Source organism: Rhineura floridana, chromosome 12 (assembly GCF_030035675.1).
Source record: "Rhineura floridana isolate rRhiFlo1 chromosome 12, rRhiFlo1.hap2, whole genome shotgun sequence".
Taxonomy (NCBI): domain Eukaryota; kingdom Metazoa; phylum Chordata; class Lepidosauria; order Squamata; family Rhineuridae; genus Rhineura; species Rhineura floridana.
Window position 1 is genome coordinate 38,977,044 of NC_084491.1, and position 26,263 is coordinate 39,003,306.

Here is a 26,263-nt window from a genome sequence, read left to right on the forward strand (position 1 = left end):
TTAAATAGCATGGGAGAGAGGATAGAGCCCTGTGGCACACCACAATTGAGAGGCCAAGGGTCTGATACCTCCTCCCCCAACGCTACCTGTTGGTACCTGTCGGAGAGAAAGGAATGGAACCACTGTAATACAGTGCCTCCAATTCCCAATCCCTCCAGGCGAAGTAGAAGGATACTGTGGTCGACAGTATCAAAAGCCGCTGAGAGATCGAGGAGGACAAGAAAGGTGGATTCTCCCCTATCTAATGCCCTCCTCAAATCATCTACCAGAGCGACCAAGGCTGTTTCAGTTCCGTGACCAGTCCTGAAACCCGATTGGTATGGATCCAAATAATCCGTTTCATCCAAGTGTGCTGACAACTGGTTGGCCACCACTCGCTCAATGACCTTGCCCAGAAATGGTAGATTCGAAATTGGGCGGAAGTTATTGAACACTTGGGGATCCAAGGAGGGCTTCTTTAAGATGGGCTTTACAATTGCCTCCTTGAAGGCTGATGGCATCACATCCTCTTTCAAGGATGCGTTTACCACCGCTTTGATCCCCTCGCCCAATTTCTCTCTGCAGCTCACAAGGAGCCACGAAGGGCAAGGATCAGTAAGACAAGTGGTTGGCTTCACAGATGAAAGCACCTTGTCCACTTCCTCAGAAGGGAGAAGCTGAAACCGATCCCAATTTACCGGCATGCAACTGGCCAACTCTGGTTCATCCACTGTGTACACGGCGCACGGGATCGAGCTCCGTAAGTGTTCGATTTTATCAGCGAAGTGTTTTGCTAATAAGTCACAGGAGGCCTTTGACTGTTCCAAGGGTTCCTGAGCAACTGGACCGACCAGGCTTCGGACCACCTGGAACAGCCTCCTGGGACAGCACTCCGCAGACGCAATAGAGGCAGCAAAGAAAGCCTTCTTTCCTACCTTTATTGCCACTTGGTAGGCAGCTACTGCTGCTCTAACCTGTGTCCGGACATCTTCAGAGCGGGATTTCCGCCACCGGCGCTCTAGTCGTCTCACCTCCTGTCTCAGACTACGCAACCGCGGTGTATACCATGGTGCTAGCTGAGTTCTATTCAGGGGGAGAGGATGTTTCGGAGCCACCCGGTCTAATGCCCTGGTGATCCCCACGTTCCACTCCTTCACCAGGGTTTCGACCGGGCGACCTTCAGCAGGTTCCAATTCCCCAAGCGCAGTCAGGAATCCATCCGGATCCATCAGGCGTCTGGGGCGGACCATTTTAATAGGTCCTTCACCCCTGCGGAGGGGGCATGGCAATGAGAAGTCCATATTTACCAGGTAGTGGTCTGACCATGACACAGGAGTGGCGTGAATCACTCCCAACTTCAGACCACTTCTCTCCTCTCCCAGGACAAATACTAGGTCGAGAGCATGACCGGCTACATGGGTGGGCCCAGTATTACTTAGGTACAGTTCCCAGGAAGCCATGGTTTCCAGGAAATCCCGAGGGACTCCTATGAGAGCGGCCTCGGCATGCACGTTAAAGTCACCCAGCACTAACAGCTCTGGGGACAATGCCTGTACAGCCGAGACCACCTCCAGCACCTCGGCCAGGGAATCTGCCGTGCAGCGGGGTGGGTGGTACACTAGCAAGATCCCTAAACTGCCCTTCGGGCCCAACCTCCAGTACATACATAATCTAGCAAGCTTGCTTCTGGCAAAAAGGGCTGAAGTGCCCTCATGCCAGGCAAGTCACCAGAAGGCCACTGTAGGAAGAAGGGAGCCTAGTGTTGAGGAGATGTTAGATGGGAGCACTCAGGAGTAAAGATGGATACCCCTGAAGGCTGCAATTCTAAACACACTTACTAAAGGACTAAGCCCCATAGAACTCAACAGGACTTACTTCTCAGTAGATGTGGTTTGGATTGTGTTGTTGGTAAAGCTTGACCAGCGATCCTCTGCGAAGATATCCATATCAAAGTAGGGTTGGCAACCCCATGCCTGGAATGCCCTACCTCTAACTTTTAACATGGCGGCTCCAAATTTCTTTACGGATTTGACCCTTCACTTCAGAAAGGGGTCTGAGGAATGAGGAAGAGTAAGAAGATTCCCTACTCTTTTCTGTCTCCCCTGTGGGCTGCTATAAACTCACTTTGACAGCCAACCCAATTCCATTGAATAATAATTGACAGAGAGAAAACACACATGGTTTGGTCTACCTTCATAGGCAGACTAAACATTTTTGTTTAGTCAAGCCTACCCAGGCATGTAGAAGCTATTATTCATTGTTGGCTATTATTATTTATTATCTTGAATATTTTTAAATAGCTGTCTTTAACTCTTTTTGCCAGTAATTTTATTGTTTTAATTCTTTCTGTAAACTGATTTGAGATTTTTTACAATAAAGTGGTATATAAATGTTGTAATTAAAATACATAAATAAATTTTAGCATCATTATGGCCCTTGGGGCTCTTTCCATATGATCAGTACTCAGCTAGATGGCCCCCAATGGCCTGAGTACTGATCACATGGACTAGCATTGCCTATCCAGGATTCCAGGCAATAGCTTTTTCCAGAAATTGAATTCTGAACCTTTGGATGCAAAGCATATGCCTACCAGTGAGCTACAACCCTTTCCAAAGTATGATAACCTGTTTCATCATTTTAGCTTCTAATGGTAGTGCTAGTTTAATTTGTTCTAACACCCAAATATTTGTCTTTTTCACAGTCCATGGTATCTGCAAAGCTCTCCTCCAATACCACATTTCAAATGAGTTGATTTTTCTCTTATCCGCTTTTTTCACTGTCCAACTTTCACATCCATACATAGAGATCGGGAATACCATGGTCTGAATGATCCTGACTTTAGTGTTCAGTGATACATCTTTGCATTCTCCCATCTAGGCACTGACCAGACCAGACTCTGCTTAGCTTCAGCTGATATGTCCTACTGTGTAATGTGTGGGGTGGGGGGTGGGCACAGAGCACAGGCAGCTGCCTTATAGCTGGTTAGACTATTTGTCCATCTAGACTAGCACTGTTGACTCTGACTGGCAGCAGATCTCCAGGTTCTCAGGCACAGAGAAAGCCCATCACTTGCTACTCAGTTCTTGTAAATGGAGAATCAGTTAAAAGCAGCTGATTGAACCCAGGACCTTTGGCAGGCAAGGCATAGGCTCCACCACTGAGCTACAATCCCACTTCCTCCTTTACCATCCCATAATTCCACAAATGAATGATATTACTGGATGCCCTTTGAACAGGACTAAAAGTAGTGCCTCCACCTCATCATTTGCTGTTTCTCTCACTTACTCACTGGGATGCGATCAACTCTGCAAGATGCAGAAACACGGCAGGAGGGCATTTCTGAATGAAGGGCTGACATATTTGTTGGGGCCATTATCAGGTTTATTGATGTGCCACACAGGACATAAATAAAAGATCACTCCCTTGGCATTGCCTCAAAAGAAAATCAAGATGGGCTTACAAATGAGTGCTGTGTTTGTACCTTACACCGCTTTCACACTCCGGTGACATAAATAAAAACAATGCATTTATTCCATCGTAATGGGCTTGACTTGGGTTTATACAGGGGGGAAATGGAAACATTTATAATGTCCCAACCAAGCAAATTTACCCAGACACGCATCAGCAAGGGTTTTTATTTATATGAGGAAATGCCTCCCCACAGCTGCCTCTTCTCATCAATTTGTTGCTTTCAGAATTCAAGCTGACTGCAGTAATATACTGAGGCTTAAGGCGAGCAATGTGAATGAAGCCCAGTGATATGCAGGGACAAGAGCTGGGAGCCAGTTCAGGTGCTTAGGGAGGCTATAGGGCAGGGACGGACGGGAACCTGGTGGCCTCCAGATGGTGTCGGCCTCCAGCTCCCATCAGCCTTAGCCAGCATGGCCAATGGTCAGTGATAATTGGAGATGGAATCCAACATCCAGATGGCCACAGGGAAGGATGGACAAATCTGTCAATTCTGGTTTCTCTCAGTTGCTCATTTTTCCAGTATTAAATCCAGTTCTTTATATTTCCACATCAGTTTGTGATTTCTATTTTCAAAAGTCCTCCTAAAAAATAACCAGCGTTTCACTGCAAATTTCTCCAAATGAACACATTTTTGCATGCAATTTTGCCCAATATAGCCTGTGTGGTGTAGTGGTTGAGGGGCTGGACTACGACCTGAGAGACAAGGGTTTGAATCCTCACATAGCCATGAAGCTCACTGGGTGACCTTGGGCCAGTCACTGCCTCTCAGCGTCATGAAAACCCTCTTCATAGGGTTGCCATAAGTCGGAATTGACTTGAAGGCAGTACATTTACATTTTTACACTTTTTGAAAATTTTCCCTCATAGAATGCATTTATGAATGTTATTTTCATGAAAGTATGCATTTTTATGGACACTTTACCTTAGTATATGCATTTTGGCACACATTACTTTGCTGAAGAACTGCGTTGCAAAATGTGGAGAAGTCTGAATTTCAAAGGAGAGCTGGTTTTCAGTTTGGGTATTGTTATACCTTCCCACACTGCTCCTGTACCCACTATTTACACTGGTTCACCAAATAAAATCCCCAAAGACCACTTGAAATTTGCTGAGGGTCTTGGCACACCGCTTAATAATTATTCTGCCTGATGTAGCAATTGTGCTGTGCTAGATACTGTATGATTTTCAATTGTATTTTATTGCTTTTTTATTTCTTAGATGTTGCATTTTGTTTGAATTCAAATTGTAATGCAATAAAATACAGTGCATAAAAAATAAAAGTAGCAATAAAAATACTATTAAAAATCAATACGATGTACCATGGATGTACCATGGATGTGACAAAAAGCCTTCCACCGGCTACACAGAAGGCGTTTTTCAAGCCTAATTGCCGCAGGTAAGGGGAGTGGCAAGGCAGAGATGACACAGGCTGGATGGGGAAACCTCAAGGGACGTATCTGTTCCACAGCTCGGCGGTTCTGGGGCTCCCAGGCATGGGTTTAAAGAGACAGATCTGTCCTTCTGAAGGAATATCATAGTCAAGGGCAATGCCAAGGAAGCCCACCCACCTTCTCCTACCTCTGGGAAAAGTACGCTGCAACCTTTTCCCTTCCCAGATTTCACCAGGATTGTCCACCCAGGCCTCTGCACAGTCAGAAGGACTAGAAACTTACTTCACCTCACAGTGCAATGCTCAGGAAGCTGACTTTAGTGCCCAGTCTGCACTTTTTCCCTTATGGAATCACAAAGGCCCTGAGGACATTCTCCTCCCAACCTGTCTCATGCTGTGATATGAACAGCCCCTGAGAACCAGAACTCTGCCATTATCCGTCCTCCTCAACATGTTGCCTGCAGGGAGAGGAAGAGTGAGTGATGGGCATTTGTGGTTGTAAATATCGAGATTATTTTTCTTTGCCAGCATCTCCCCTCAGCTTCTGTTCATTATACGTTAGGCTCTGCCCTTTGCAAAGCATGCGTGGGTGAGTCTTCAAAAGCAATTAAGCAATTTATGAACACAAAATCCCACAGAGTTTCAAGGGGACATGGCGTTTTATAAATGATTATCTAAGAATAGTTTGCGTATTGTCAGAATTAAGCCTGTCTCCACAGTCCTATTAACTGGGGCAGTGAAAGCACCGGGGATGGGCGCAGGCAGAGGTAAGGTAACCCCCTTACACTGAATCAAATCATTGGTCCATCTAGCCCAATACAGTCTACTCTGACTGGCAGTGGCTCTCTGAGGTCTGAGGCAAAATGCGGACTTTCGTCTCACCTGCAACCTGACCTTTTTAACTGGAGATGTCAGTATTTGAATCTGGGACTTTATTTATGCAAAGCATTTTCTCTACCACTGAAGCCTGGTCCCCTGTATTCCTACATAGAATCATATTCTTTTGCAGATCTATACCTCTCAGGGCTATATGGTATTTTCCAGTCTGGTTTTGTTCCCCCCCCCTTAGAAGTAGACATAGAAATGCTACAATTGGTTTTCTGTCCCCAGAGAGAGAGAGAGAGAGAGAGAGAGAGAGAGAGATCATATTCACTCTTGAGGCAACCAGGTCGAGAACGTTTGCAGCAGATTAGCAGTGGGAAAAGCAGTGAATGGGGAATGTGCACAATTAAGCCAACTTGCTACATGTAATGGATTCGAAATGGGGAATCAAATTGGAAGGGAACTATATTTAGGGTTGTCCACCTTGGGGCATTATTTAGTTGTTATTCCACATTTTTCCCCATTCAAATTAAACAGGAGTAGTCCATACCTGCACATATTTGAATTTGTATGTGACCCCGCCCTTGTTGTTGTTGTTTAAAAAAATCTGCCCAAGAACTGTGCAAAAGTACACAGCCAGGCAGTTGTAAATTTTCTTGTGCAATTTTCTGGTTTTGTGCAAATCTGAGGGATCAGAAGAAACAAACATGTAAAAGACTAAGCTCCTGTCATGTCCTTGCTAGCATGGTGTTAAAAAATATGAAAGCAATTGTAAATTCTTAGCACGCACTGTTCAGGCCCAATATATCTGGTGTAGAAATTTTTAATGTGGTTTGCTTCCACAGTTTTCTAGTTTTGTGCAAATCTGAGGAGTCAAAAGGGAGGGGGATTATTCCGTTAGGGAGCACACTGGAAATAGTTCCCAGCACAAACAGAACAGAAATGAATGCATAGAGGAAACAATGGACGTGGAAAGGGGAGTAGCAGAAAGTGATGACTGATCCACCCACCCAAAAACACAGAAATAAATAGTCTGCAACCCTGAGTGGAGAGGTTTGGAGCTTTGTTAATATAACACAATAAAACAATGATCCAGAAATTGCAAAAATGGCAACAGTGCAAAAATCACACCTTTCCTTTTTTTTTCTTTTCTTTTTTGTGGTATGAGGAAGAAGTATCCTGAATATGAGGCGCAAGGATTCATTTAGGGAAAAATAACCACAGAAATAAATAGGAAGGTGTGGCACATCCTCAACCCGGTGGGCTCAGAGGCAAGCATTTGCTCACTTTGCTTCTAATTCCGCACAAACATTTCACCACTTGCGGTAGCTGGATCTGATGTCCTGGCAGAGAAATGAGGGCATGGGACAAGTGAGAGGCTTTGGGATAAGGAAGTGAGAAGAGCAATAACTGACCATGCAGTTTGAGTTGCATTTCTAAGCAGCAGATAAGGTTCTCAGAGCGGTGTTCTGCTTTGACACACAAAAATCAACAAACGCATGAAATTGGGCACAGCAGGTGAACACAGCTCTGAAAGCCTTGGCCCACCTTTGTATAATCCACAGGGATTATTTGTGATCCTTTACTCGTTCCTAGACAGTTCTGCGGCTTTCCTTACAGCCGGCTAATCACACCCTAATGTGTCTTATTGACCTACTTCTCCTTCGGTTCATCTGTTCTCCACTCTTCTCAGTTTCCTCCTCAGGCTAGGCGTAATTAGCTCTTCTCCCTCTGGAGCATGCAGACCCTCCAGCGCAACATTCCCAAAATAGGTGTGATCAGTAGCCAAGAGGAGCGGGCTAATTGCTGCTAGCCAGAGGAGGAAAAGACGGCGTTCGCATGCCCTGGAAGGAAGGTTGTTTTCCTAAATGGTCTTCATGTTTCTTAATGGAAAAGTTTTCAGGGAAGGGGAGCTTAAGGGAGTCAGGCCACTTGGAGCAGACTTATTTTCATGCCAGAGACCCTGAGCTCCTTGGAGGAAAGGCAATAAATAAATAAAACAAATAAATAATAAACAAACCCTGACTCAGCTTTATCTAAAGGCAGAAAGGTTTGGGGATCATGGCAGCCAAAAGTGCAAAGTATCAAGACTATCTCTAAGCTTAACAAAAAAAAAAGGCTGTTCTGTTACCAAGTAACTGCAACGATCTCCAGTGCAACTGGGGTCTCCCATGATGCAGTAACCGTGTTGAAACTAAGTACATCTAGGTCTGGTCAATGCCTATGTGTGGGACCACCTGATGGAAGAAAACCATATATAAATATAATAATTGAGTTAAAAATAAAATATAATTACTGTAGTCCACCATTCTACCTCCACTCTGTTGCTAGGACTTTTGACAGCAAAGTCCACATTACATGTCTATATTACAAATGCAAAGCACTATGAAAGCGGCTTAATTGTCCACACATTTATTAATTTAGACAAACACAATTTATTAATTGTCCACACATTATGTGAGAATGTTGCAAATTCTGTTAGACATCCCTGGATGTTTCGCAACCAAACCATCATTTCTATGGTTTTTGTCTTGTTTTGTTCAGCCTGGAAACCATGGTAATTATACTGGTTTGAAATTGGTTTATAGTTGTACAGAATATCTTCATTTACTCATGCAGCATGTTTTGTTTGAAAAGCTGGAGCCTGGTTGACTGAGGCCATTTTGGAAAGAGAAAACATGGACTACAGGTATGAAACTTCACACACACACACCCAAAAAGAGGCAAGCCCCAAAGTGGTACTTGAAAATAGCAGGGACTTTAGTAAATCAGTAAATTACCCAGCACATTTCGGTGGAAACATTCCCCAGGATAACTCAACAAATTGAATTCTTACATCCCTGAAGAAGGTTTCCAGCAAAATGGGTTAGGCAGCTAACTATTTCATTAAAGTTCCCTAGATTTTCCAGTTCTGTTTTGAGACTTGCCTCTTCTTATCGTTTGTACTGGTGCTGACTTCTTTTTTCTTTCGTGAAAGCTTAAGACAAGAGACATCTAAAATATCTGTCTCATTGGATTTGAACTTGCTGGGGGTTTGGAATTCTTCCAGTCCTCATTATAGCTGCAATCACGTAACTTCAAAAAATAGGTATTATTCTTACTGCGCCTAGGAGAAGGAAGATTCGCCTCTCACCAGTGGCAAATAGATCTAAATCAAAATGTACGAGTTACGCTGCAGTTCTCAGCATCACAGAAAGGTAGCTCTATGAACTGTAGTGTGAACGCTTCCCCCCCACCTGCATGCCACTTGCACTGCCAGCCGCTGCCCACCTTGGCAGGTAGGCAATGCAGCAGCAGCCACTTGGCTGATAGGGCAGCTGGCCGGTGCATAGCCTAAGCGTGCTGTACTGCGGCAACATTTGTCCAGGGGAGGAGGCGGTATGGGGTAGTAGTGGGGGCAGCCGCAGCAACCTGGGCAGGTGGGCAGGAGGGTGGTGTGCAGCCTAGGCGAGCTCCACAGCAACAATACTGGGGCAGCAACAAAGAATCAGGCGAGGAAAGTGGGTTAGCAAGGGGAGTGGGGTGCCTGAGAGGGTGGAGTTGGTGAGGGGAGAGGGTTTGCCTGAGGGTGGCAGGGGTGTCGGGTATGGCAGGGAGAGTTGGGGGTTGGTGATTGGTGATTGCAGCAAGAAGGGGGTTGGCAAGCAGAGTGAGCAAGGGGGCAGAGCCCCCCTAGTAGTTAATAAAAGCCTCTCATAGTTTGCAGTGGCAGCGGGTGGAAAAGTTTTTTTCTTACCCACAAAGTGAGGTGTCAATACAATGAGAGACTATCACAGCAGGGATCTCCTGCTGCACTTCCTTTCTAATCCACACAAGCTTTGAATATATGCCATAAATGCAGACAGTCCTGTTCCCCTGATGCCTCTGAAGAAAAAGTAGCCTCAGCTGCTCGAGCCTGAATCTCCTCATAAATTTAGCACCAAGAGATCATTAACAGTTTGGTGGAATCGCTGCACAGAATTAATTGAAATTTGAAAGAAAAGCGAAGAAAAATTAAATCCTCCCTTGCAACAACAAAAATTGATGTCATTGAAAATATTCTTTTATATGCAGTGCTAAAGAAACATTCCGCCCTAAAGTTACCAAAACTAATTGTGCCTTTCTTTAGTGGTTGTCCCCAAGAGACCTCCACTTCAAAAGACTCCCATTAGGTGGCATCATGATGAAAACTAACCCAAAACAACCATTCCCTTCTGAATTGCGCTTTGGAAACAAAGGAATTGCCTCAAGCAAGCAACTAAACCTCATAGCTTCACTAAGTAGGACGTCAGGGTGCATCTCACTAGAAACGTGTATCAGTTCTAAACCCATAGAACTGTTATGCTTCCACACAAAGAATCCTGGAGACTGGAACTTGGTGAGGCCATTAACCATTTTGGCAAGAGGTTCCATGCCTTGTAGAACTACACTTCCCATGATTCCCCCAGAAAATTCAATGCCCTTGGTTTGACACAACCTTAAATGAAAGGGTTGTCGAATGAGAAAGGGCTGGCTTCAGGACCAGTCCAAGCCATCTGTCAGACAAGATGCCTGTTTAAAATGGCAGATCTGTAGAGGAAACCATACAGAAAACTGTGCGGGTCAGACAATGAAAGGAGAGGCAGCGTTTTTCTGTATCACTTTAGACATACTTCCTTGATGCCCCCACTCTAACCTCACACACCCCTATCCCATCCTGAGGACTTATTAGTCAATCTAAAGTCAATAGGAGTGTGCTCATAATGACAAAAAAAAATATCATTTTTGCATTCATTTTCATTGTTAAATTTTGCACTTATTTCATTTCACTGGAATTGCAATAATACATTAGTTATTTTCCCACTGAAAGTCTTCTGCTGCCTGTAACCTGTGTGTTTTTGATCCAATGGCAAGAAATTCTACAACCTTCCCACATCCTGGGAAAAGATTTACCAAATTTCAGATAGAGATGACAAAGAGTCCCTATGTACAGGCCACTGAAAAAGGTGCACAGACACTTCAACTGCTACCTAAAATAAACACAGCTTTCCACTCTGTCAGTTTCATTGCTCTTCCCCCTCTCTTGTCCCTTACCTGTGATCTTTTCCTAAAATGTACTGTGCACAGTTTCCAGGCCTGCTTCTCCAACGCAAACCAGTGCCTCCAATGCAAAGCACTTAAAAACTAATGAACTTATTGACAAATGGATGGTTTATCCTTTTCATTGCCATTCTTTCACATTCACATCATTTGTTTCTCCCAACAAAGAACAAACGGGGCTCATTTGTTTATTCCTGCCCCCTTCATTTTAAAATCAAACGCACACTGCTATGTCAAACTCCAATTTCTCCTTACACCAGTTCATGCCTTATTTAGTTCACCTATATTGTGCAAGCCTTCTAGAGCAGGCTCTAAATTCTTTGGTGTGGGGGCGCTCTTATTATTGAGACAATGGTCCAGGGACAAAAGGTCTATTTTATCCTAGACAGCCCAAACCCATTTCAGGAGTGGTCAGAGTCTATAATACAGGCATACCCCGCTTTAACGTTCGCAATGGGACTGGAGAGTATACTTTAAGCGAAAATAAACTTTAAGTGAAGCAATTGTCTTCACTTGTACTGCACACAATCACCACTAGACGGCAGCGGCGTCATGCCAATAAAGTGTACGTTATTGCAAAGCGCGCAAACATTAAGCAGGGTTTGGGGATGTATGGAGCATGTACGTTATAGCGAGGCAACGTTAAATGAAGCAACGTTAAGCAGGGTACGCCTGTAATAATGGGACATTACATGCAAACCTCCAATGAGAGCAGCAACACTGAAGTGTGGATTCTTTAAATTTTGGAGGGCCACCCAGGAGAGAGATAATATTGGGGGCTGGATCTAGTTTTACAAGTCACCTACTAGCCTTTCCTGTTGTGAACTGGGGCCTTGGTTTCTCCAGGGAGCAATGTGCAATAGGCAAGAGGAGAACTATGGTTAAATCCATTGTTGCTATTTCTTTTCCCACTCACCAATCCTCAGAGAGTGGGGGCTGGCAGCAATCTTCATTAGCCACACCAAAAGGAGCACCAGAGGCGCCAAGATCCGGGGCATCTTCTATAAATCCTCATGGAGCCCTGCGGTGGTCTGGGCATGACATAACTCTGCAAAACAGAGAGAGAGAAAAATGCTGCTATGAAAACTCTTCCTGCCATCCACAAACTGTAAGATGCTTGTATGTGTCTCGAACTCGAGCCCTCCAGCAGCTGGCTTCTGGAATCTTAGTTCTCTTGTGTCAACCGCTCTCTAGCCCCTTGGCAAATCAGGTGCTATGGATCCAGGGTGCCCTCTAGGCTGCAGTTCTATCCTGCAGACAGTCAGCTGATCCCACCGGCCAACAGAGACACACCAAGCCTTATAAAACTCTCACATCCAAAGCAGCTCCTCTGAGCTGTTCATCTAACTTAGGAGCCGTACAAGCTGCCTGGCCTGGCCACTGATCACCAACATGCCTTTGACCATGTCAACTGACTCTGAGACTATGGATTGTTATCTGCTTGTTACAGACCGCCATACACAAACTGCTGCAACCAGCCATAAAGTGTTTAACCAAGGCCTCACATAAACTTAGAAATGAGGCATGCACTAATGATTTTATGTCTTTGGCATATGCTAAAATAAAATGATTCACCCAAGCATTTTCAATGTAGTGAGATTATAATATTTCTCTTGTGACTGTGAAGGTACAGAATTAAACTTTATGCCATTTTTACATTTTTGTATGCTTTTTATTCATTTGTAAGCTTTAGGATTTTTAAAAACAATAAAATTGTTTATAAGTATTTTAAATCAGATAAAACAAGGAAGTCACTGCAAGCTTGCTTGCAAAACCAGGGGAGTCAGAACCAAGAGAGCACAAACGGAGCATCAACTGTTGTCTCCCACATTCTTTTAGGAAATAATTCTCAAGGCATGCACACCCATCAGAAACCAAACCCAGGGCAGGATGAGCCATTCACAAATTACATGACAGCAAGCTTATGTACACTGAGTGGACAGGATGCAGCTGAAATTGAGTTGATACATATTTGCCTCCTTCACAAATGTCATTTTTAGGGGGACTCAGTGGGAATGTCTCTCCCATGCTGGATAGCATGTTTGGGGAGTAAAAGTTTTCATCAGTACCATAGTTCAGAACGTCTCTCAGCAGGAGCCACAATCCAGATCACACACACATTATTTAATGGGCTTTTAACTGACAGAAAAGGCGAGTAAGAGGAGGCATGATAGAGGTGTATAAAAATATGCATGGTGTGGAGAAGAAAGTGGATAGAGAAGAGTTTTTCACCCTCTCTTATAACACTAGAACTCAGAGACATCCAAGGAAGTTGAATGTTGGAAGATTCAGGACAGACAAAAGGAAGTACTTCTTCAAACAGTGCATGGCTAAATTCTCTCCCACAAGAAGTAGTGTGATGGCCACCAAGTAGGATGGATTTAAAAGAGTAGTTGACAAATTCAGGGAGCTTCAAGCTATCAGTGGCTACTAGCTACAATGGCTCTCTCCTACCTCCACTATGAGAGGCAGTATGTTTCTGAATACCAGTTGCTGGGCATCAGAAGTGGAGAGGGCACTGCTGCATTCAGGTCCTCCGCATGGACTTCCTCTGGTTGACTACTGTGAGAACAGAATGCAGGACTAGACAGCCCCTTAGTCTGATCCTGCAAAGCTCTTCTTATGTTCTGAATGTTTGAAAAACCACCACCAAGCTACTCCAAGTGGTGCGTTTAATGCCTGGTATAGCTTGGCCCTGAGTCACCCATTGGTCTAGAATTGTCTGCTATGATGGGTTGCAGTTCTCCAGGATCTTAGGAATGGGTCTCTCTCAGATCCTTCCTGGACCTGAACTTGGAGAAAGTAGTGTGGGAAGAGGTTTTTTCCCTCTTTTATATGCCAGAGCTCAGGGTCATCCAATGAAAGTAATGGGTGCTAGATTCAGGACAGACGAGAGAAAGACCTTCTTTACGCAACACTTATTTAATCTATAGCATCCACTGTCACAAAATGCGGTGAATCCCATTGGCTTAGATGGAGATGAAACAAATACATGGAGGAGCAGAGGTCTATCAACAGCTGTTACCCACAATAGCTAAACAGAACCTCCATATTCAGAGGTAGAATGCTACTGAATGCCCAGTTTCTCGGCTGCCACAGCAGGAGCGGATTGTTTCCATGGGGAAAGGCCATAGCTCAGTGGCAGAGCATCTGCTTTACATGCAAGAGGGCCTAGGTTTGATCCTCAGCATCTCTAAGTACAGATGGGAACATCCCCTTGCTTGCAACCCTCAAAAAATGCTGCCGCTCAGCCTGGGCACTACTGAGCTAGATGGACCGAGGGTCTGAGTTGGCATAATCAAGCACCTTCCAACGTTCCCTCATGCTGTTTGTGGTCTTTTTAGAGGCAGGTATCTGCTGGTCTCTATGGGAAGGAGGCAGACCTAGAGGGACAGCTCATTTAACCCAGCAGGGCTCTTCTTCATTTTTAACCTGGGATCTTCTGTATTCAAATCATGTCCTCAGCTACTGCATAAACAGGCCCTCCCTTTAAATGTTCCTAATATAAACTGTTTCATTCATGGAAATATCCTAGAGCGGCCCTTGAAGCCACAGGTGGGGAGCCTGTGGCCCTCCAGATTTTGTTGGGCTCTAACTCCCATAATCACTGTTTGTTGCCCATGCTGGGAGGGGCTGATGGGAGTTGGAGTCGACCATCTGGAGGGCCACAGGTTCCCCATCCCTGCTTCTCAATCTTGCTGAGGATTTCCCCACTCACGTCCAAATCCAAAATCTGAATTTAAGCCATCAGTCAAGCTGGCAGCTTTTCAAAGAGCTCAAAAATTAAACCAGCACCAAAAGGAGCAGCCTTTGACCAAATCACTGGCCACTCCCCCTTCTTCTTCAGAATGATGGACAGGTGGAGGGAGGTGCTAATTATGTCCCACATTGTATTGGTAATTGTTAGGCTGATCTGTAGCACAGGGTGGCTGTTATATAATTATTAAGAGCTATTTTCTTCCATTTTAGAGATGCAGCTGCAAAACTGAATAAAAAGATCATGCAAGAACAGAGTCAGGGGGTTGAAGGAGGGAAATTCAGAGAAGGAACTATGAAAAATAAAAGTTGTCATATCCAACAACTGGCAGCATAGCGAGGAAGATTTATTTGCCCATATTGCCCTCGTGGGGCATCATATAGAATTTATCTGTCCTTCTCCACTCTTCTAAGTCATATAAACAAATTAGAATAATCCACGCATTCTAGATATGAGTGTGCCGAAACAAAGTAGACATCAAATTCATGTTTTTCCCATTTCTACGACCTAATGAGCCTGATTTTAAAAAACAACAAAATAATTGTAGGTTTGGGGTTTTAAAAAGCTCTAAGTTATTCAGGTTAATCCCTGAGAAATTTTTACAGGTTTTATGCAAGCTTTTCTGGCTTTCCTTGAAATCCTGCAGACATTTTGACCTAAGGGGAGGCCTCCAAATTCATCACAAAATCTAGTGAAGACCTAGGGGTATGCAAACCCCCATCCCATAACCTTTTAAGGTTACAATCCTAAACATGCTTAGTAGGGGGTGTGCCTTTGAACACAGTGGAAATGACATATGAATAAACAGGCAAAGGATTGCGCTGCAAGAGTCTTATCAAAACTGTTTTAACTTCCTCTGGAATGCCACTGATTTTTCCCCAATTTCTTTTCTAGCTTCGCTTTAGAAGTTTGGGTGGGCCGCTCTTCCAGCTCCCAGCCAAGTGAAGGTGTCCAGCTCCCATAAACTACTCCAACCATTCTCCCACCAACCCCCTATGTGTGGAACTCACTCCCTAAACGTACGCATGCTACAATTTCTCTCCCTTCTTTCAAATCTCTCCTCAAAATTCACACAGCCTTCAGAGTTTTCTTTTAATCTTCATTCCATAATCTTCACAGTGGTAGAGAACATCCTTGGTATGCAGAAAGGTCCAGGCTCAGTCTCTGACGTTTCCAGTTTTTAAAAAAAGCATCACGTAGGAGTTGATGGGAAAGACCACCGCCTAGAACACTAGAGAGCCCCTGTTTGCCAGAGTAGACAATAATAAGCTAGATGGGCAGGTATAAAGCTAGGGATGTAAGAAGGCATCACTTTCCGTTCTACCCTGCATTCATAGCATGCAGCAGTGTTTCCATTCCGCTGCTTGTTAGTCTTCTAAACTATGCCACTCATCTTGCTGTCCGCGGTGGCAGCATTATGTGATACACAAAATGTATGCAATTCATTATGTAAATTATGTTGTCATTACATTATTCCATCCCATTAATTTCAATGCAGCGGAAACACAATGGAAATAGTGGGAAATGTAATCAATTATGTATCGTTTGCAGACTGTAAACAATAGCAACAGCAAATTCCAATATGTGTCGGGTTGATTTCCATTCCAGACATGGGATGAAATAAGTGAACATCACCCATTTCTGCTTTGCGATCCATGGCAGCGAATTCTGCAACTTTACAAACCCATCCTTCTTCCTTATGTCTTTTAGATTGTAAGACTGTCTTCTTCTTGTTTTAATTGACCAGCAAGCTACTCTGTGGAGTCTTTTTGACTGAAGACCTGGCAAAAATGCATACATAACCTCCCCCCCCCAGTAAAAACAACAACTATAGCTAGATCCAGGACAGTAACCATGCTTGTCTGTGGTAGCAAAAGCAACAAAAAATCTTGTAGCACCTTAAAAACTAGCATTTATTATGGCATATCACATGAAGTCTAATGCTGGCCAAATCCCAAAGGCGATTCCCAATTGCTTGTTGAACGACTCAGCATTTTCTCAGCGTGGGCTGCCGGAATGGAAAAGATCCTTGGCCTGTATTCACCCATAAACCATGGTTGGTGTTTCATTTCCGTTGCTAAAGGGGGATGCATTGTGCACCCGCCTCACATTAGGGAAAAATCTGCACCAAAATAATATTAGGAAAAGTAATATTCAACTATGCATTGTATAGGGAAAAGATGAAAGATTCTAGAAACGTGTGCGTATTAGGTGAAACACACATGAAGAAGACGCACACAATGATAACGCCGGCTTTAAAAAAATATCACAAAGTGATGTGGAAACAGGAGAACTAGACTTAACATTGGAAAAATGAGAAACTGAAACCAAACTCATTGCTTCTCCCATCCCTAAGTATCATCCCTAATTGGAAAGCATATATAAAAAGGGCGGGCGGGGGGGAGATATAGTGGACTGAGTTCACAGGGAAATTAAATGCAAAAGGATCAGATAGTGACAATTACCTGGAAGCAACATAGTTACAGCAGCCACTTAAGAAAGCAGCATTAGTGAGACTTCAGGAACACATTACCAAAAAAACCCCACACAAATTGAAACTCAGAACTATGCAGGGAATTTAGCTTTAAGAAGGTAAAGATGGGAAGATGCTCCAAGGTCAGACAGAGAGATGAGAGGTAGGTGACCAAGGCTCAGGAGGCTCTCTTGCACCATCAGAAGAGGGTTTTTTTTTTTTAACAAGAGGAGCTCATGTCACCCCACAGCCCTGTAGCATTCTGACTGATCAGTGAAAATGTCAGCAATAGAATACTGACAAACAGCACAACTTCTCTGAGGGAAGAGATAGGTACATGTGGCTGGGGTAAACGTCACAGAAGCGCTGGAAAGAAAAGTGTTTGTGGGCTGGTAGTAGGAAGAAACAGTAAAGCAGCTCCTGCTGGGAGGAACAGTGGGATATAAATCAAATAAAAAAATAATAATAAAGAAACAGGAAGAAAAAGCCCAGGAGTGAAGTGGACTGTGGGAGAAATAATCCAGGGCTTTGCAGCTTCAGGGAAGGGGGCAGCAGGCTAAGATGCAAGAATTCAGGGGTAACTATAAGTAGAGAAGTTGGGACAGCTCTCACATTTTTGTACACTACTTCCAGTTTTTGTAAACCGCCTGAGTATATAAATTTTGTTAATTAAAAATAAATAAATAAAAGGCCTGTGCTGGAGTCGAGGCTCGAATTTCATACAGTGATTTGCACTAACAAATCTAGTATTTGATCGCAGGTCTCTAGTGACAAACAGATTCCATAAATAAATACACCCTTCAGGCATATTTCACAAGCAGCTTTATAAATGGAAGGAGAAGTAGACGCTGGTCAGAAAATCAAGGACAGGAGACTGAATTAAGGATGTAAAGGGACAAGATGGATTGCCTGGAAGAGGGCAGAGGAGAGTCTGTGCTGAGCGAGAACTGAGAGGAGGCTGACAGCCGGAAACCCCCCTGAGTTGCTCACTTTAGCTGTGAGAGCCTGAGATCAGCTGCACTGTCCTGGGGCGGCAGTGATGATAAATGAGGTAGAAGGAGGAGGAAGGAATCCAAGAGAACCCTGGAAGGTGCTAGTAATTGCAGATGAGCAGCCAGCCAGCCAGCGTACAGCCGAGCAACTGCAGAAGAGGAGAAGATCTCCAGTCCAGCAGTCGATTAGTGTCTTATCAGCTCAGGACTGAACATCTACCTGCCAAATAACATTTGGCTTAATGACAGTCATTTAACTCCACCAAAATGAGAGATGCAAATGCTTAATTTTTAAAGTGTGTTCTGCTGCATCTTACACTTGTAGGGGAGTCATGTTATCTGAACAGGAAGCCATTTTCTCTGATCCAGGAAATGTATCAGGTGCCTGTGGTTAACGCAGTTGGAAAAGGCCAGACTGTAGCCTGCAGATGCTCAGAAGCACTCTATTACTATGTTGAAAAATACAGAACCCTGCTACATCAAACCAAGGAACCATCTAGTCTAGCATCCCGCTTCTCAACAGTGGCCAGCCTGAGGCCTTCAGGAAGCCCCAAACCAGAGCATATGGCAACAATTCTCCACCACTGTTGTTTCTTTGCATCTGATCCTCAGAGAAGCATACTGCTGTGGACTTGGAAGTTTCATACAGCAAACAGCCTTTGCATTTCCTATTACCATACTCATCAACATCTCACAGATGAAAATGGGGAGATTCTTAACATGCCAACTCTAATAATAAGGATCATTGCTCAGTCTTTTTCTCTCTCTGTCTCTCTTTCACACACACATCACAATATTAAACACTGCTAAAGCATATCCAACACTGATTTAAAAGCCAAGACTGTATTTATTCTTTTGCCTAAGGATAGGCATTCTCCAATAGGTAAAACAAACTCCTTGCAGTTTAAGAATCAAACTTTAAAAAGAAGGGAAATTGGGCAGCTGTAGTGAATGCACCAGGGGAGAAGGAGACCTGACCTCCTCTCTGAGATATTGTACTGCCCTACACATTTGTAAAAATGCAAACACAATTTGGGTTGGTCTTTCACAGTCCAATCTACTTCCTGTGTAGCTTAGAAGAATTTGGAAACGTACCTCTGAGCCTATAGTAGTGTGGGAAGGGGGAGAGGAGAGGGGAATGAGGGAAAGGGGGAGGGGAGAAGGAGGGGAGGGCAGGTTTGATCATTTGCTTGCTTATTGAGTTCAGTGTGATCTACTCCTGTGCAATCATGTTTAGGATAGGTGAAACTGACTTGGGGGAGGGGAAGAAGGGGAGGAGGAGGAGGGGAAGAGAGTGAGTGGGTGGGAGGGCACTGGGCAGAGGAAAGTCCCCTTCCCTTTCCAAAAGGAAAACATTGTTAACAGCATCATTATTTTTCAGGGTTTCCCCCACCTTTTTATTCTATACCTGACACATGTAGTCTCCCACCCAAATTCAAACCTCACCACATCCACACCAGACATTTAAACAGCCATGGCTTCCCCCAAAGAATTCTGGGAAGTGTAGTTTGTGAAAGGGGCTGAGAATTGTTAGGAGGCGCCTATTCCCCTCTCAGGGCTGCAGTCAGCTGACTGTTAAACCATTCTGGCCACTGGAGCTCTGTTGGGGAATAGGAGTCTCCTAACAACTCTCAGCACCGTTCACAAACTATACTTCCCAGGATTCTTTGGGGGAAGCCATGCCTGTCTAAAGTGGAATGAAGGTCTGGTGTGGGTGGGGCCAAACAGCTATGAGTCTGGCTTTTAGAACAGTGGCAGCTGGTTCTTACTGAGCATGCCTGTGCTATCATAAACTCCAATTAATTTTCTTAAATTAATTAAAAATCAGCCACACAATTTTTAAACTTTTAAACTGTAGAAGATGAAGGTTAAAGTATGGGGCAAGGTCAGTAATAGGATTACAGGCACTCTGTGAACATGGCTGATTTTTAATTAATTTCAACAAATTATGAGAACCCTGACGGAAAAAAGTCCAACGGGTCAGGATTATTTTACTCTTGTTTTAGACACTGAACTCTGGATTCTCTCTGAGTGTTTTGTGTATCACCATGAACAGCTTAGGGGGTTGTTAAGCAAGCATTTCTGAGTTCAGGACAAGATTTTGTTTTGAAATGAGTTTATGAGAAACAGCAGAATGGCATGGGGGTATTTTCAATTTAACTAGGCGGAATGTGAAAAATCCATGCTGGCTATAGTATACAGCCACTCTCGTAGCTGTACTGTATAATGAAAAACATAATAGCTCTACAGAAAGTTATTAACGGTTCAAAATGTACAGCAGCTGCTGCAATGTGTGACATGCCAGGGTACCCACTGCATGAGGCCTTAGCGTTTAGGCTCAAGCATTTACATGTTATGTGCACAAGATGCGTTCATTCTCATTCAGGAATTTAATCCAGGGAGAGAGCAGGACCTTTAAGTATGGCGCTAGTAACTCAACACTAAGAACATTTCCCCACAAAAGGTGAGTGCTACAGTGCGAGCTTTCAAATGGCCGTTAAAAACTCTGTTTCAGGTGGCCTTTTCTTAAGGATTTTTTATGCTGCTGGTTTTGAAGCTGCTTTCAAATTGCCTTAAACTCATGTTTTGTTGAACGATTCTGGTCTGTGGATTTGTTTTGGTCTAAGCTGCTGTTAAAATTAGAACTGTTGAAATGGTTGTTTATGATACTTTTCTGCTTGTAGCCTTTTAGGCATGCCACCTTGGGAGGACTCTGATCTGCAGGGAATAACTGAAAAATAAAAGCTTTAAAAACTGACAGACAGAATAGGAACAGTGGGTGGTATTCAACACTCATCCCACCCAGAGTAGACATAAGTCAGGTTCATTAATTTCAATGGATCTACTCTGAGTAGGCCTTAGTTGAATACAACCAAGTGATTTGGCAGCAACAAGATAAAAAGGGTCTGTTTCTTGTAAATAAAGACAATTGCATCATTTGTGTTATACTCCTTCCCACTGTTGAAATTAGGATCATCACTTCCGGGAGGGGACTTTTGGGGTGCTTACATATACTAGTATTAACTGCATCCTAGAGACTCACATGGTTTTCTATTTTCATCCTGCCTTTCCTCCAAGGAACTCTTCCTTCCCTCCCACTTTTATCCTCACAACAACCTTGTTGAGGTAGGCTAGTCTCGGAAATAGTAACTGGTCCAGGGGTATCTAATGGACTAAGCTGGGATTTGAATCTGGTCCTTCCAGTCTGACACTCTAAGCACTACCCCCAGAGATGCGTCCAGGTTCAAACTAAGCTCTGGAATTGAGCTGTGGGAGAAACATCTATTTCTGTTAGGTGTCCAATTAGTAAAAGAAAATGCTCAGTTAATTTCTTTGTGCTAAGTTTTTAACAAAGCTGTGGCCACACAATAATCCTTCCTGCTCTTCCAAGGTTAGAAATGCCCAGCCCTTTAATGCACAGGTGTTTGTCCAGCTGCATTGTCCAACCTTCAGCAACAACTAAGGCTGTATATGAGCCACTGTTACAATGGAACTGATTCCCTAGATAAGAACTATGGCAACACATCCACCCCAAGAGACTTGCGAAATATCTCTTATCAGAGATGTGAGTTGTTCCAAAGCACTGCATTCCCCCCCCCAATCTTGTGAGATTTCTTTGGCAGACATGAAATCAAATAAAAAGAATTTATTCCCACTCTTTTGCTCTAAACAACCAGGCCTGAAGATTTATTGCAAAGTTGGAAGGCTTCTTACATGAGTTGGTTCAATAAGAGAGACACATTTTCATCCATTCTATTTGTCCAATACCCAAAGTTAGCTGAATTTTCTCTTCTGCCCCCCACCACACTAAAGTTTAATTAAGGGGTGGATAAATTGTTAAGCACAGAGTGGAAAGCAGTGTGTATTGGGAGGGGCTGCTCTGCTAATTTGAATGTTTTAATTACATGTAATTAACTTAATATGCATATAATTTTCAGGACTGTGGTGGGTGCCAAACCACAGCTGGTTATCGCTCTATGCTTACTCCTGAATCATGAATCCCAATGATAAAAATCTTTATGTTTTATCCTCTGAGGAGGAAAGCAAGGCTTTCAAAAATAATGAGCCTTCAAAAATGTGATACTTCTGGATTTTGACTTATCTCTACAAAATTCTTGCACTTAAAGTTTTTTTAAAAAACAAACAAACAAACATAGTTATCATATCTAGATTGTAAAAGCCACTTTCGGCTCCACCATTTCATTTGGTGACCTGAGAAAGGACTTTCTTGGATGGTATCGTGCTTGTGGAATTCCCTCCCCTAGGGAGACTCTCTGAAATGTCTTTTGTTCCAGCCAAAGGTCTTTTTTATTCTGCCAAGCTTTTTAAGATTTAAAACTGTTTTAATTGCTCAGAACTAAAGGGGCAGTATCTGTCTGGAAGCATGAAACTTTGCACACACACCCAAGTCCTACATGGGATGAAGAAGCTAAATTCGTTACATGCTCTGGATCATGGCCCTGCTGACACTCTAGGAAATTGATGGAGCAGCAAGAGTTGCTATAAAGCTGCTCAGCTGGACCTCCCAACTGCTGATGCAACATCTCATCCTACTCTGCTCTCTGTGATTGCGTAGCTGGGCAGCTCCTCTGCTACCGTGAACGCCTTGGTCTCTTACCTACTGGACACTGCCCTCATCTCACTGGTAAAATGAGAATCTGAGCCACATAGCAATGGTGGTGGGAAAAGGGAAGGGGAAGCTTGCCTAAATTTCTCCATATGGCCTCCATATCCTCTCCCTCCACCTCTGGCATATCTAGTGCCTCAACTTCTCTTCCCTACCCCTAAATAAGAACAAAGCAATCAAATTCTGTAACATGGTTTTGAAAAGGAGCACCAATGAAACCACAACAAAAGAAATTGATTGAGAATTAAAGCCTGGTGGCCTAATGAAATAAAAAAATTAAGGTACAAGAAATAAAAAAATAAAATCAAGAAAAAGAAATAATATATGAATACTACTTATAACAACAATAAACCACTATCAATTTACATTATGGATACCATAACCATCAGTACATGCATCTTGAGTTAAGCATATAGGTTAATCAGATGTCCAAATAGGTTTGTTGTTGTTGTTATGCACCTTCAAGTCCATTTTGACTTATGGCGACCCTATGAATCAGCGACCTCCAATATCATCTGTTATATACCACCCTGTTCAGATCTTGTAAGTTCAAGTCTGTGGCTTCCTTTATGGAATCAATCCATCTCTTGTTTGGGTGCAAATAGGTAACCACTCAAAACTGATGTCTAAATGAAATATGTTCTAGTGTAGCCCAGGCAGTCCGTTCCATAGATGGTGGGTGTTTATCCTTCCAGGCTTGAAGTATAAAGGCTTGCAAAATCCACTTTTGTTGTCCTGCTGTTAACCCCCATACTTTAAGAATGTACTTTAAAAGTGTATGAATCTTTAATATTTTTATTTATTTTACTTTACTTCATTATTTCCCCCTTTGTTTTCTTTTTCTTTCCTTTCATTGTTAAATTTGCAAATTAAAAAACAATGCCCGGTGGCTTAAATAATTAGTTCTAATTGCAAAATTTTGGTTTGTTAGGTTAATGAATCTAGATGACAGCTGGAGGTGGTGTGTGTGCTAGCAGCAGACTCCAGGCCACTGTGAGCTCAGAAACCTTAAATGTATAAAATTGGTTACTGCCAAGTGCTTTCAACACCTGGATCAGGTTGCAGAGCAACATATCATTTGAAGACTTTGAGCAGTTATTTCAAAAACTTTCCAGGTTATTGACAAAACAGCAGGATTGAGTCAGAATTTACTCATGCCGGTATTATGGCATGAGGCACCCAGAGCTAGCCATCATATTGCATACACACACATACCCACAGGTTCGATTTCTAACACCCCCTCTGAAGAGCAATTTTACAAGCTCGTAAACCACTGCCACAGTCAGGCATAACTCTCTCCAATGTCCTTTGGGGCTCTGTGAACCTACTCAGACCAATCCAATCACTGAGTTGTATCAAATGCTAGTCCTTCTCAGAGTAGACACATTGAAATCAATAGACATGGCTAACGTAGGCCCATTGTTTTCAGTGGGTCTACTCTAAGTAGAAGTTAGCTGGATACAGTCCACTGAAAACGTCACTATTAACGTGTTTGCTGAATGCATGAATTATCTGGGGGTAAAGACAAAGAAGACCTGTCCCCTTGCCTTTTGGAGTGGTTTAAAAATAAGGCTACAATGAAGAGCACAATTTGGTTAAAATTAGATTAATTAGTACTTGGGTCGTGTGCATTTCATTACTTATTTAACTGACACTGTGTGGTATTCAATACTACTCTTATTCAGAGAAGATCCATTGCACTTAATGGACATGAATAACATAGGTTCTTGATTTCAGTGGGTCCACTCTGAGTAGGACTTACTTGAACACAACATGCTGTACTCTGCCTTTCCTAAGAATAATTCAAGAGATAATGAAATTCAGTTCAATTTAACACAGCATAAAAACAGGGAGACAAAAACCTATTCAGACAAAAGCATATTTCACAAAACAGCAGAGGAAAAAACACAATAGCCCCAATGCAGTCAACGTAAAATCAGGCTGAGTATTAAGGGCTCCCTTACCTCTTCCCCCATAAGTCAAACATGGATTTGCCATTGTGTCATTTCCACAGTTTCATTTTTACTGGCTTTATTTATCCTTTACCACTATGATGGACAAGCAGAGTATAAAATCAATTTTTATTCACATGTAACATCCCTTCCATACTTCATTTTTTAATATTATTTTATTTATTTATATTTATTTATTATCATTATTTTTACCCCGCCCTTTTTCCAAAACTGGAACTCACGGCAGCTTCCAGCTATTATTGTCATTATTAATCACACATATATGAGCTTTCACTTTTGTTTATATATAACGCTTATTAGTTACTTCTGTATAAAACATCCAAAGTGGCATACAATAAAACTTAAGAAATAAAATGACTTATCTGTTCAAAAACAAAAGATGACAACGTTTACCAACAGCAGTGAAACTCCCCTTCGAAATCATGCATGACTCAGCCATCTCAAGGTACTATTTTAAAAGCCTACATAAACAAACATGCTTTAACTTTCCAGAACAAAATCTACAACAGGTGTAGGAAACCTTTGGCCCTCCAGATGTTGCTGAATTGGCCATGTTTTCTGTGGCTGACAGGACTTGTAATTCAGCAACATCTGGAGGACCACAGATTCCCACATCTGGTCTACAAGGATGGAGCATAGGAGTAGGAAGTTCCCATCACAACTGTGAAAATTGGTGTGGCACAGAGCACCAGAGCAGTAGTTAGAGTAGTGAAGAACCAGGCTCAAATCTTCACTCAGCTATGAAGCCCACTGGGTGATCGTGGACCAGTCACCATCTTTCAAGACATGAACAGCAGCCTTATGATGAGTCAGACTGTATGTTGGTGGTCTGTCAAGCTTCATGGTCAATTGTGACTTATGGCAGACCTTCAGGTCTCCGTCAAAGGTTGGCACTTTATAACATTTTACATTTTGTAACCAATTTTTCAGTAAGAATGCTCTCAGGCTGTTCACTTTCTCAGTCTTTACACCTAAGAGCCTGGGGAACCTGTAGCCCTCCAGAAGTTGTGGAACTCCAACTCTTAGCAGCCCCAGCCAGCGTGGCCAATGGCTAGGGATGATGGGAGCTGCAGTTAAGTAACATCTGCAGGGCCACAGGTTCCCTGCCTTAATTCTGGGGACACAAAGGATATCCAATATCCCTTGCATGGTACCTGTATGAGTTCTTCTCATTAGTGATGTCAGCCTTTTCGGTGCCACTGCTTGACCCTTGCAGCTCCAAAGTATCATTTGGTTGCAATCCTAGCAGTCTTGGAAAGTAAGTTGCATCAGGATCTTAAACATGCTGCCATCCATGGGAACTAGGGTTGCCAGGCTCAGGGCCTGAGACTGATCCTGTATCTTTAGGAGAAGAGAAAGTCATCCAAGTGCAGGTGTTCTTGCAACCCTGTAATGAGAAAAACCACAAGGTGGAATTCTCCCTTCCCCCTGCACAACTTTTAAAGATACAAAAGACCTCTTGGTTGCCAGACCCAGCCTCTTCTATATTTTTAAAAGTTGTGCAGGGGGGAGGGAGAATTCCACCTTGTGGCTTTTCCCATTACAGGGTTGCAAGAACACCTGCACTTGGCTGACTTTCTCTTCTCCTAAAGATATAGGATCAGTCTCAGGCCAAGAACCTGGCAACCCTAATGGGAACAGCTCCCCCCTCCACCTTGTAACACAGTTAAGATTGAGGGGGTGGGAGAGAGAGAGACCCCATTTACCTTTCATGCATATGC

General features: G+C 43.2%; 1 protein-coding gene across 3 annotated transcripts in view; it reads right to left on the reverse strand.

Moving 5' to 3' along the window:
- GRIK4 (glutamate ionotropic receptor kainate type subunit 4) overlaps positions 1-26,263 on the reverse strand; it is a 452,002-nt gene that overhangs the window by 281,918 nt on the left and 143,821 nt on the right. The window contains exons 1-2 of one of the 3 annotated variants that reach the window (XM_061592685.1): positions 25,697-25,747; positions 11,637-11,768 (exon numbers count right to left, since the gene is read on the reverse strand). In XM_061592685.1, the coding sequence (XP_061448669.1) occupies positions 11,637-11,718 (82 nt within the window). In that variant the 5' untranslated portion in view covers positions 11,719-11,768; positions 25,697-25,747. Of the gene's footprint in view, positions 1-7,793; positions 7,867-11,636; positions 11,769-25,696; positions 25,748-26,263 lie in introns of those variants that run through there. The other 2 variants (XM_061592684.1, XM_061592686.1) reach the window with 2 other exon arrangements.